The sequence below is a fragment of the Phocoena sinus genome, chromosome 11 (genome assembly GCF_008692025.1).
Source record: "Phocoena sinus isolate mPhoSin1 chromosome 11, mPhoSin1.pri, whole genome shotgun sequence".
Lineage (NCBI taxonomy): Eukaryota > Metazoa > Chordata > Mammalia > Artiodactyla > Phocoenidae > Phocoena > Phocoena sinus.
Genome location: NC_045773.1, coordinates 80,565,845 through 80,578,002, shown reverse-complemented (window position 1 = coordinate 80,578,002; position 12,158 = coordinate 80,565,845). Strand labels below are relative to the sequence as shown.

At 55.3% G+C, this 12,158-nt stretch overlaps 2 protein-coding genes across 3 annotated transcripts; one reads left to right on the top strand and one right to left on the bottom strand.

The window, feature by feature from the left end:
- The first annotated feature begins 31 nt into the window (after positions 1-31).
- SAPCD1 (suppressor APC domain containing 1) lies at positions 32-2,315 on the top strand. 2 transcript variants are annotated; one of them, XM_032647729.1, is made up of 5 exons: positions 32-378; positions 631-771; positions 1,274-1,369; positions 1,472-1,561; positions 1,656-2,315. In XM_032647729.1, exons 1-5 carry the CDS (start codon positions 265-267, stop codon positions 1,749-1,751), a joined length of 537 nt encoding a protein of 178 aa, XP_032503620.1. In that variant the 5' UTR covers positions 32-264; the 3' UTR covers positions 1,752-2,315. The 2 variants fall into 2 exon arrangements, with proteins under 2 accessions (XP_032503620.1, XP_032503619.1); XM_032647728.1 differs by having other exon boundaries at positions 1,469-1,561.
- A 202-nt stretch (positions 2,316-2,517) lies between these two features.
- On the bottom strand, positions 2,518-12,051 carry VWA7 (von Willebrand factor A domain containing 7). Its single transcript, XM_032649101.1, has 17 exons — positions 11,818-12,051; positions 11,292-11,540; positions 10,685-10,966; positions 10,091-10,187; positions 9,380-9,490; positions 8,724-8,919; positions 8,440-8,609; positions 6,714-6,826; positions 6,081-6,197; positions 5,403-5,588; positions 4,806-4,938; positions 4,535-4,687; positions 4,332-4,424; positions 3,693-3,994; positions 3,472-3,611; positions 3,095-3,269; positions 2,518-2,988 (listed from the first exon to the last, which is right to left on the bottom strand). The coding sequence occupies exons 2-17, from the start codon at positions 11,523-11,525 to the stop codon at positions 2,815-2,817; spliced, it is 2,676 nt and encodes an 891-aa protein (XP_032504992.1). The 5' UTR covers positions 11,526-11,540; positions 11,818-12,051; the 3' UTR covers positions 2,518-2,814.
- Positions 12,052-12,158: the final 107 nt, after the last annotated feature.

Genomic DNA, 12,158 nt, shown 5'->3' with positions numbered 1-12,158 from the left:
AGGGAGGCCCTCGGGTTCTACCCAGGGGGACTTTATGAGAACCAACGACTTCAACAGACCCTACAAAAACAGATGAGAGAGAAGACAGGAGCCCAAGGGAGATGTTCTTTCCCCTCAAAGTAGGAACACCTCAGCCTGAGACAGACCCAGCAGGAAGGGCTCTGGGAGGCTGAAAGACTAGGCAGGACCGGTGCAAGGCTGGGGGAAAGGGAGGGACCAGCCCTGCACCAGTGGGTGTGGCTCCACCCTTCCCACCTCAGAGCCATGGGGAGCCGGGGTCCTGGTGGGCTGCCCCTGGTGCAGGCCCCCTACACGGTTCTGCTGCTGCCACTGGAGACAAGCCGCCAAGACCCGGGGGCCCAGCGCTTCTTCCTCTGGGTGAGTATCAGTCCCGCAAGAGGTCCCGGGAAAGCCCCTCTCCCTAGATCAGTCTCCTGCAATTCCACTCAATTTTGAGGACTCGTAAGTTCAGCCCCTTGCTTTCCCTTGCCCTCCAGGTCCTCAGTGGCCAGTCTGGGTTCACACTCAGTGACCACGTAGTGAACTGAACCACAGGTTACGAGCAAGGGCCGTGCGTGGCCCAGAGCCCTGCTGTGGAGTGAGTCAGCCTCTGCTTCTTGCCTTGTTCAGCTGCAGAAGATGCAGGCTCTGGAGCGGGAACAGGATGCCCTGTGGCAGGGGCTGGAGCTGCTGGAGCATAGCCAGGCCTGGTATGAGGGCTGCCTGAGGGAGGCCCAGCAACAGCAGCTCTATCTGGGGGCCCTTGGTGAGGTATGGGGCTGACCCATGGTATGTGGGGGCAGGGGTAGCAGGGACGTGTGGACACAGCCTGACACCATCCTGGAAAGGCAAGAGTTAAGGGACAGGGATCATCAATTGGAAGCAGCATTGTAATGACAGGATGCCACCAAATGTTAGGTCGGTTCATTGTTGGGCCTAGAGGAGGCTGGTCTGCATTCCATTCAGAGGGACACAATTTGGCTCACTCCATGGAGATGGGGGAGTGGTCTGGATTGTTCCAGTGAGTCAGGGATGGACAGGAGGGAGGATCCAAAGAGCAGAGAAAGCGGGTACTATACTATTTGAGGGGGTTGGAGGAACTGGACTACTAAAGAGATGGAGTGGAGAGTACTGGAATTTCCCACCTGCCTGGCAGGGAACTGGGATGAGGGGATCCAGATGGAGGAGAGGAATGACCTGTGGTGATAGGAGAAGAGTGGCAGATGGTACTCGAGTTTTCACCACGTTGTCTGCCTCTAACTCCTCCTTTTAGAATTTTCCAACAGATTTACACTCAGAGCCTGGTGGCCCCCAGTTAGTCCAGATTCAAAAGGTGAACATCTGTTTGCAGAATCTGCTTCAGGGGAAGGTGAGTTTATTGTTTTTAGTTTACTCTTGGGAAGTGGGGGTAAAGAGGGGACTTGGGGTCAGCACTGGTCTAACAAAACAGTGAATTCCTCCCCCCCAGCAGTTCTCCCTACATCCCCTGAACAAAGCTAGTTCCTGCGCCACCCAGGACTGGAAGGGAAGGCCAAGGAAGCAGAACGTGTGGCAGCAACACGTAAGCAGTAGAGGAGTGGGGGGAGGGCGGAAGCCCTGGCCCTCAGTGGGAGGGAGGGCACAGACACCCAGACTGTCTCCCTCCTCTTCTCCAGGTGGTGTCAAGGCAGCAGAAAGGAGTCACTAAGCCAAAGGGGGAGATGGCTCAGCCAGGCTGCCCCAATGGACGGAGGGGCCCTACCCGTGTCTAATGTCTCCTCTGGTTCCCCTCAGTTGTGCTGGCAAGGCTGAGTCAGAACCCCCAGCCTCCTTATTCTGATTCTTGACTCAATAGCTAAATGGCTCCAGGTGGTGGGTCAACTGAAATCCTGACATCTTGCTGTGAAATTTCTTCTCCACTCCTGAAAACTTCCATTTTGTCTTTCTGGTATCTTACGCTCTCACTCTTCCCTATATGATGTGCATAAGTGATCTTTCTTTGAAATCCCTCTGGGGAGAAGACATGTTTATTGGCACTGTCCTTCAACTTTAAATACAAAAATAAAATATAAGCATCTCCAGAATTTCAAAAATAAAATAGAAGCGTCTCCAGAATTTCAATAAAAGCAATTCTATAAATAACATTTTTCAGTAGGAGGTGGGGTACCCTCCTCCCCACTTCCAATCTTAGTCACTGCCCCATGTATCTTCCCCTCTACCTGAGCTTGGGAGAGCATGAATAAGTAGCGGAATAAAGATGCTACAGAGGGCTTCCCTGGTGGTGCAGTGGTTAAGAATCCACCTGCCAATGCAGGTGACACGGGTTCGAGCCCTGGTCTGGGAAGATCCCACATGCCACGGAGCAACTAAGCCCATGTGCCACAACTACTGAGCCTGTGCTCTAGAGCCCGCGAGCCACAACTACTGAAGCCCGCGTGCCTAGAGCCCGTGTTCTGCAACAAGAGAAGCCACCGCAATGAGAAGCCCATGCACCACAACGAAGAGTAGCCCCAGCTCGCCGCAACTAGAGAAAGCCCGTGTTCAGCAACAAAGACCCAATGCAGCCAAAAAAAAAAAAAAAAAAAGATGCTACAGAGAAATAGAAAGCAACTTTCTCCAAAAATGAGTCTGGTTTGTTTCCCACAAGGGTTAGGGAGAGTGCATTGTGGGAAAATCCATTGCCTTCTATCCCAATCTTGGAAGGGACAAGTGCATGAGAAGGAAAACCTCCATCCCATCTGGGAGAGGTAGGGTCCGGAGGCCCATGTTACCTTCTTACCAATGGGGCAAGATGGCAAACGGTGCCGGAGACCCATCCCTCTAGGGGCTGTTGTGTCACCAGGAGGCCAGGCCTAGCAGGAGCAGCACCGCTCCAACTGTGCCCCACCAGGGGTTGCCCACCAGCCCTCCCTCAGCCCTGCCCGGAGTCACCAAGGTGGAAAGATGAAAGGCAGGGCTGGTGGTTGTGAGGACAGGGTCAGTCGAGTGGACAGGGGCAGGGAGCTGGTCCTGGGGAGAAGAGGGAGAGGCTGTCAGGGTGGCTGCACCCAAATAAGTCTGCACTGCCCTCCCCTCACCTTTGCCTATCCTGCAATGGAAAGTGGGGGCACCTCACCTGTGGGGTGGGGCCCCGCACCAGGAGCCGGAGGAAGGCATGGGTCGGGGGTACTGTGCTGGCTTCTCGATTCATCGCGGTCACAGTCACCATCACCACGGAGTCTGAGGCGGCTGTGTCTGGTACCTTCAGCCACAGGCACCCCCAGGCGGACTCATTCTGTTCCAGGCGAACCCTAGGGAGTGGATGCCGAAGTCCGGCTGAAGCCGCAGGCTCTGAATAGCCGAAAGCCAAGGGGTGGAGCCAAGCGCAGGCTGGGAGGGGAGCGAGGAATCTGAGCGCCAATTCGAAAGAGCCAGAGGAGAGAGTACCAGATCCCACGCCCTGGGAATAGAAAGATGGGACAAGAAGGGAGCAGGAGGTTTCAGGGGCTTCACCTGGAGAGGTTGGAGGTGAGAGCGAAGCTGGGGTTGACGGATGTCCTAAGATCGAGATCCTGAGGGCCCGAGAAGCTGGCAATGCGGAGGCTGAGCGGGGCCTCGGTGCCCGGCGCCAGGAAACCCGGGGGACCACTGAGCTGCGGAGGAGGGCCGGTCAGGGGAGGAGCAGCAGGCCCTGTTCTCTCCAGCCGCAGCCGCACCTTCCGCTGGCATCTCACCTCCAAAAGGACAGGAACTACAGCACAGGGCTGGGGGGCCACCCGGTGCAGGCCCTGCCCCACTCCGTCCTGGCCAATCAGCTCCAGAGAGAAGGGTCCCGCGGTGGACAGAAGCGTGGGCGGTAGCGAGGCAGCGAGGAGACCTCGCTCCCGGGGTCCCATGGGCTCCAAAGGCACCCGGCCCAGCTCGGCACCGTGCGGGACCCCTCGAAGGACGACATGGGAGAAATGCGGCAGAGGATCTCCAGGGTTTCCTCTGGAGCCCAGCCCTGTCACTTCTACCAGCAGCTGGGTCTGGAGACCTGGGACAGGGGAGGGGAGGAAAGAACAGTGGCTGCGTGAGGTTTGGAGACAGGGAGAAAAGCATGAACAGCTTTGAATAGGGGTTAGCTCTCGCGGTATGGATGGGGAAAAGGGGTTACCTCTATGGGTATTGATGGCGAGGGCCAGGAGGGAGTGCTGGGATGCTGGAAATGTTCTATAGCTTGAACTGAATGACGGTTATTTTTTATTATATAAAATCCACCCAGCTGTACACTGAAGTTTAGTACACCTTATTAAATGTTATAACTCAATGAAAAGCTATATATATAATTTATATATATACACAAAGCAAGTTAGGGGTGGGGACAGATGTACCTGCAACTGGTTGAGTCAGGGGGTAGAGGCCAGGGTGGGGTCCATCCTCCATGGGGATCCCAAAGTGGAAGAGGAAATCCAGGGAGGTCCGGGCTGAGGGAGGGCGAAGGCAGTCAGAGACCTTCCAGAGATGAACGTGACTCATACTGCTCTCTGAGCTCTGCAGTCTCCCCTTCCTTTCCCAGGAATATCTCCCTCCTTACCTTGTACTCTCACCCGGGGGGTACCCTTGGCTGTGACCTGGATCTCCCAGATTCCTGTCTGCAGGGGATCATTCATGCGCACCATCCAGAACTGCCCGAAGCGGCGAGTATGACCTAGAGGCCCCTCACCTTCCTCCTGGCCCTGGGAGACCCCTGGACGGGTATTGGGGGCAAGAGATTGTCACAGGAGAATTCCTTTCCCTTAGTACATTACCCCTCATTCTCCAGTCTCCATTCTTGCCTCTGCCTTGAGACACACACATGGAAGTACCTGCAGGATTTCTGATCCAGAAGCTGCTGACCTCCCCATGGATCCGGACTGTGACCCTCTGGAGCAGCCCATCCACACTGAACACAAGTGGCCTCTCAGGCACCACAACAGGAGGCTCCAAGGGAAGGGTCACCTTGAGGGGGCAGGACCGAAAAATGGGGGAGAAGATAAGGCATGGAATGAGGTGGGAACAAAGACAGGAGAAAGAAAGGTAGAGACAGAAAAAAACTAAGTAACACATGGGATACCAGTGAGAGAGGAAGGACCAGGGATGAAGCTATGATCAATGACAAAGTTGGAGGCAAGGGATTAAGGATGAGGTAACCACTTCTTGCCCCCCTTAAAAGATGGCAGGACTTCCTAGAGTAGCCGTGAAGACAGAATACTGGAGGCCAAGACTGAGGGTGGTAGTACTAATATGGAAGGAGCAGTGTAGAAGGTGGGTAGCTGTGGATCTCAGAGGGAGAGAAACTTCCTTTCCTACTCTCTGTCTAGAATGGCAACTCAGCAATGGGAGCCATTTGCTTTCTTCTACAAGAAAGAGCAATGCAGTGTCACCATCGTCTCCTCAGTTCTGAGCTGAGCCCCCACACTTACCAGGTCAGCTACGCTGTCCCCAACAATGGCTGCCACATCCTGAATGTACTGGTCTTTGGTGAAGATCACCTCTCCTCCTGAGGCCAGCGCCACCGCTTCATACGGCTCAAAACGCAGAGGGGACAAGACCTCACGCCGAGGTCGGCCCTGAACCCTAGATGGGTCTTCAGTCAACAGGAATGTGACCTGTGCCCAGAAGAAAGGCCAGGACTTGAAGTTTCCATTTGCCATCTACCATTGTAAATAAGGATCTCCTGTGCTCAAGCTTTCTACAGAGCTGATGATTGGTGGTAAATTCTCTGTCTACCCTCTGGCTGCTACAGCAGGGTCTCCCAATGACACAACCCCTGGGCTTCAATTAGAAGTTGCCATTCCCTGTAACTGTCACCATACGTCATCCACGTAGTGGATTGCTGGCAGCCAAATCTCCAGTTCTTCAAACGGTTTATTGGGGGCAGATTCATATAAGAATTCAGCATCATTAAGGGTAGGGCCTTCCACCCTTTAGTATTGTTAAAGGGATCTGGAAATGTTATACTCACGGTTCACTTCTCCCACCCCCAAGCCAAGTCTGGTTTAACCACCCTAGTGTGAGTGTGACCCTTGTAATGAGAGTTGTCCTGCAGTTTCCCACATCCCTGGGTAGCTAACACTGAGTCTCCCACCAGCTATGCTTACTCTGCAACGCCGCTCCTGAGTCAGAGATTCCACCCGGTTGGTGAGAAAGGCATCCTTGGGGGAGGCGTCAGTGAAGACGAAGATGTCTGAGAGTGGAGGTGTGTGTAGCAGGGCCAGCTGACAGGGGAGGGAAAAAACTGGTGTTAAAAAATGGCAGCAGTGGGACTTCCCTGGTGGCGCAGTGGATAAGACTCCACGCTCCCAGTGCAGGGGGCCGGGCCTCGATCCCTGGTCAGGGAACTAGATCCCACATGCATGCCGCAACAAAGAGTTCACATGCCACAACTAAGGAGCCCGCCTGCCGCAATTAAGGAGCCCATGTGCCGCAACTAAGGAGCCCATGTGCCGCAACTAAGGAGCAGGTGAGCCGCAACTAAGGAGCCCACCTGCCACAACTAAGACCTGGCACAACCAAATAACTTTTAAAAAAAGTGGCGGCAGTAGGGGAATGGGCGGAGCAAGGGAGGGCAGAGTAGAAGGCAATACGGCCCTGGAACCTGGAGTGAAGCGAGTGGGACTAGGTTCTGAAGATGGGGTGGAGGGATGAGGTCCCAGAGAAGCTCTAAGCTCCCTTGATGGTGGGGCCTGGAGAGGGGTGGCGGGAGAAGAAGGGAAGGGGTGGGGAGGGCAGACCTCCAGGGCTGACAGGCACATCTCGGGCTCATCTCCACCTCCCAAGGCATGTATCTCATTGAGTTGTTGCCAGAAGCTGTCAGGGTCACTGGTTGTAAAGACGGGGCCAAACCCTGGGAAAGGAGAAAGGAGATTGAGAGAAGTGAGAGGAGGGCTCCCCTCATTCCCACCCATGGGCATCTCCCCAGTCAAGGGGCCCCGCTGTGCTCCTTGGGTGGACAAGTATTGAGATAACAATATTCCTTTATATTTATACTGACAGGGTAGAACAAGACAGGGGCTAGGTACCTCTGGTGGGAAAGTGGACCTCATTTCCTCACAAAATGGTGGCACTTCCTGTTATCCTGAGTGGGCCTTTTTGGGTATATGTGTAAGTACAAAAAACAACCAAGGGGACTTTCCTGGTGGCTCAGTGGTTAAGAATCTGCCTGCCAATGCAGGGGACATGGGTACGATCCCTGGTCCGGGAAGATCCCACATGCTGCCGAGCAACTAAGCCTGTGCGCCACAACTACTGAGACTGCGCTCTAGAGCCCGCGAGCCACATCTACTAAGCCCACGCGCCACAACTACTGAAGCCCGCACGCCTAGAGCCTGTGCTCTGCAACAAAGAGAAGCCACCGTAATGAGAAGCCCGTGCACTGCAACGAAGAGTAGGCCCCCCCGCTCACCACAACTAGAGAAAGCCCATGCACAGCAACGAAGACCCGACTCAGCCAAAAAAAAAAAAAAAAGCCAACATAGATAACCAACAAGGAGGACCCACTGTATAGCACAGGGAACTATACTCAATATCTTGTAATAACTTATAATGGAAAAGAAACTGAAAAAGAATATATATAACTGAATCACTTTGCTGGACACCTGCAACATTGTAAATCAACTATACTTCAACTAAAAAACAACAACAAAAAAAACTGGGTCCTCAGTTTCCTCACAGAAAAGACAGAGAAATAATAGTACTTACCTCAGAGAGGGTTATTGGGTGATTAAATGAGTTGATTTTGTAAATCTTAGAATAGTGCTTTGACACATAATAAGTGCTAAATTCTTCACTTACTTGTACCTTTATCAAATATGTGATAAACACCTTTTGAATGTCAGCTACTAAGAGATTTATATAGGCAGATCAGACTCAAACCCTGCCCGTAGGGAATTCTCAATCCAAATTTTATTTGATGATCATTTTGACCCTGGGAGATAGGCGGGATAAGGCAAACACTAATCCACTTTATGGTTGATGAAATTGAGGAAAGAGAGGTTAAACAATCAGCCTAAGTACACACAGTAAGTGCTGGTCAACCCAGGCCAGATGATCTGACTTCTAATTTAGTGGGGAAAGGAATATGATGTAACTAGCTGTCTTAGACATTTCACAGAGGCCTGGACCCACCAACCCACCCCCCATCTTCATCCCAACCTCTGTCTACAGGAAATGGAGAGAACTGAAAATGACTTATTAGAATGGAAGCCTAAGAAAGCAGAGGCTACCTGCCTAAGCACCCATAATGATTAAACTCATATGGAAAGTGCTGTCATGTTGGAAGCAGTAGAAGTGGCTGATTGTTTCCAATATGCACGCAAGTACCAGTAAAGACTCACTCAGGACCCTAGGAAGAGCCTCCCTTTTATTACGGAAATGAAGCCATTAGGCCCACTTCCCTACCAGTGGCATTTACCCCTTGCCCTGGACTTCCTTCCGCTATTCCTGCCAGACCCCAGTTACCTGGGTCATGGAAAGGCACCAGGACATAGTGGGTGGGCTCCATGGGGCCGCCCCGTCGCTGCTCCACAATGTGGCGAGCCTGGATTTTGGCAGCATTGATCTCCTCGCCCATACTTCCTGTGGTATCCAGGACGAAGCTCAGGCTGGAGGCTGGGGTGATGTCCAGCAGCCTGGGAAGCAGGCCAGAGATACAGTGAAGGGTCTGCACACTTGTCCCCAGGCCCTGGTTTCTCAACTCTGGAGCACCTACCTATTAAGGAGCCCATCCCCAGGAGGCCACTCACCTGGAAAAACCCCTGTCTCCCAGGCGGCTTCGTAGGAGGCTGAAGGCCTGGATGGAGGCCAGAAGGGCCAGGTTTGCAGCCTGGAGGTGCAGCATGTGGTGTGGGGAGAAGCCTGGGGATGTGCTATCCTTGTTGATGCCTCCCCGTGGTGGCTGGGAGCTGCTCTGGTCAAAATGGCCCCCATGGCTACATTTCCCTGGGTTGGGGAAAGGGATCTGGAGGGTGGAGGTAAAAAACCCACTGCCTCCTAATAAAACGAGGCCCTCTCTGACCTGCCCTGACCCTCTCACTCCTCAGCAAAGGATAAGCAGAAAATTATGATATTTTGTAGAGGGCAAATCTGGAATAAATCTGGAATGATTAGTTACCACAGCACACGGTAGATCCCTTGATCCCTCCAGTTAGTCCCCAAAAGCTGCCCTCGGGCACTGAAGTCTTATCGGCAATGTGAGAAGCTGCTCCCACCACCCCAACAATCATGGCCACCTCAGTGGGCCTTCATCCACCTGCTCCCCTCCCAGCATCCTCTCCTTCTTCCAAGAAGTGATGCCATAGGAAATAGGACAAGGGCTACAGGACTGAGGTCCCTAGGGAGAGGGTCAGGGGAGAGGAAGTGACTTTCTCCCTTTACTTCTGGGGGCTTTCCTGTCTGGTACCTGGAGGTTTGGAGGGATGAGTTCCAAAGTAGCCAGAGGTGAGGAGTGTGAAGCCCAGCAAATTCCCAGGGCAGCTCCACTCATCACAGTCGGAGCAGGTAGGATCGCCCACTGGGAAGAGAGGGCAAGGGTCTGGCACCCAAGATTCTGCTGCCCCTGACCTTTATCCCTGTCCACCCGAACTTCTTCAGCTTTTCCTCTCAACTGGAACAAGGTAAAAGCCCATAGGTACCCTTTGCTGGTACCCTTCCAGGCTTTCTGAACTAAAACCTGGAGCTCATGGCTGGCAATGAGACTTAATATTTGAGACTGGGACTGTGCTAGAAAACCCGGAAGTGGGGGGGAGGCACCAATCCTACGGGAGTGTGCCCTCTGTGAGCTGTGGACAGGAAGTGAACCTGTACTAGACAGGAGGCAGCTTCCGGGTCACAGTTCAGTTGGAAGGATGAGGGGACTGAGAGAGAAAGCCCCCCGTGTGATCCAGTGAGGGGAGGAAGCCACGTGAAAGACAGAGAACTCCCTGACGTCTGCAGATCCGGTCCTGGCTCTGTCCTCTGCTGCGTGACCTTGGGGAAGCAGCTGACTGGCCTTTGGCTGAACCGAGGGACCGCACAGGTGGTTCCAGAGATGAAGACATGTTGTACCCTATTCGACCCCAGGATGTGAGGCGGCTCTGTGGGCTCACCCTCACCAGCGGGGTCCCGGCCGTACCTTGCGCCAGGTTCCGCAGCCCCTGCCTTGGCCAGAGGAGGTGAGGATGTGGCTGCTGCTTCCCCAGTTCCACCCAGTTGCTGTGACTGTAGAAATCCTGGTCCCAAGAGAAAGGAGAAGGGGAAGAAGCACTAGCTCACTGTTCTCACCGTCTCCAGCCCTGACTCCCCTTCCTCCCAGTTCCCCAGCCTGAAAGCCTCCTCCACCCTGCTACGCCCCAGACACCCCAAGTCCGCTCCACTGCTCTCTCCCTTGCCCAGAATAGAGCTCGGCCAAAGTGGGAGCCTCCCACGTTTCTTCCCATCTCACTCAGAGCCCAGCCAGAGGCCTTTCAGTGGCCTGCACGGCCCACCTCTTGACCTCAGCACCGTCCTCTCTCACTCACCTGCTCCAGCCGCCAATGCCTCCCGGCTGTTCCCACAGGAAGCTGCCAGTTTGGAGGCGGGGACTAGGGAATAGCCCCAGGGCCTTGGCAAGCAGCGCCCCAGCCCCTTCTAGAGTAGGGGGAGGCATGGCTAAGGAGGCACCATTCAGGAGACAGGAAGACTGGAAACGAAGACCCCTCTGACCACGACCCACCAACTCTGTCCTCACCTGCAAGGCATGAAGTGCAGCCCCGAGGCGCTGGCGGGCCAGGCTGTGGTCAAGGGCTCTGGCTGCCACCACAGTCTCCCCTAGAGCTCCCACCAGGCGTGCGCGCCCCTGGCCCAGCCGCTCGGCATCAAAGTGCAAGTCAGGGTCATTCCTGGAAGTCGGCAGGAAGTCCTGGGCGGCATTGGCACGAGACACCTCTCCTAAGGCTGCTCGGAACCGCCGGGAAGGAGACCCAGGTCCGAAGTAGGCGGCAAAGAGGTCGTCGGCAAGGAGAGTGCGGCCCTGGGAGGGTGGTAGGGGGCAGGGGTTCCAGGGAAGCCCCTTGGATCGGACCACTGCCTACATTTCCTCAGCTCTGTCACTCCAGGCCGGGTGTGGGAGGAATTGAGGGTGCTGGGCCCTACAAGGGAGGGGCAATCCTGGACATTCCTAAGGAGGGGGACTCCTGATTGTAGGACCAGGACTCCTGGGTATTGTTGATGTCAGGAGGGGAGGAGGGAATGTGTGCGTGGGGTCCCTTCTCTGGGCAAGCAGGACCCTCAAGTAGTATAAGTCCCCCAGAATGGGGGAATCCACCTGGGATGTGACCGGACCCAGGGACGCTCACCAGGAAGTCCTCAAGGCGAAGGGGGGGCCGACCTGGGGGCGGCTGCTCCAGGAAGAGCTGCAGGGTGACGTTGAGTGCCGCCTCCTCGGTCAGGTCCTGGTGGGTGATGGAGCCGGGGGCAGCCAGGAGGCTCCAGATATTGGGGAAGAAGGCAGCTGCGGGGGCCAGCAGCAGCTGCAGCAACAGCAGCAGTGAGGGGCCCAGGTGGGACAGAGGCTCGTCCGTGGGGAGCATGGCTGAGACATGGACCTGGGGAACAGAAGGCTCTCCAGAGAGCAGGAAGCAGCAGAGACTTCAGGGCAGGCCCGGCTCTGTCTCCATGGGCACCTGCTTTGGCCCCTTAACTGGCTTCCCCACCCTCTCCCTTCAATCATCCGGACAACCTGAGGGCCTCTCAGACCAACAGGGACTTACACCTGCAGGGGAAGGTCCGAGGCTCCTCCCCCACCCCCGCACCACACCCCACCCCACCCCTCGGCTAACGCCCCCACGCAGAGGAAGTCTCCTCTCTAGGCCTCTCCCCTACCTGGTTGCTGGGTCTCCAGGCGGGGCGGGGGCAGGGTGTCACAGGGCACTTAGGTCAGAGTTATAATTAACCTAGGCCGGATTCAGTGGAGGGAGGGAGGGAGGCCCCGGCAGGGTGTGGGCAGGACAGGCGGCTCCTGGCCCCTCTACTCCGGCCTGCCCAAGGCCACACGCAGCAGCCAGCACCAGGGCGGGCCTCCCACGGCTGGATGGTTGGCCGCAGTGCGGAGGTGAGGGAAGAGCTGGGAGGCGGAGGCAGCAGGAGGGGGGAGCTAGCAGCGTGACTCAGGCCTGGCTCAGGGCCAGGGCCAGACCCAGAGAGACGCACCTCTCTACCCCTCT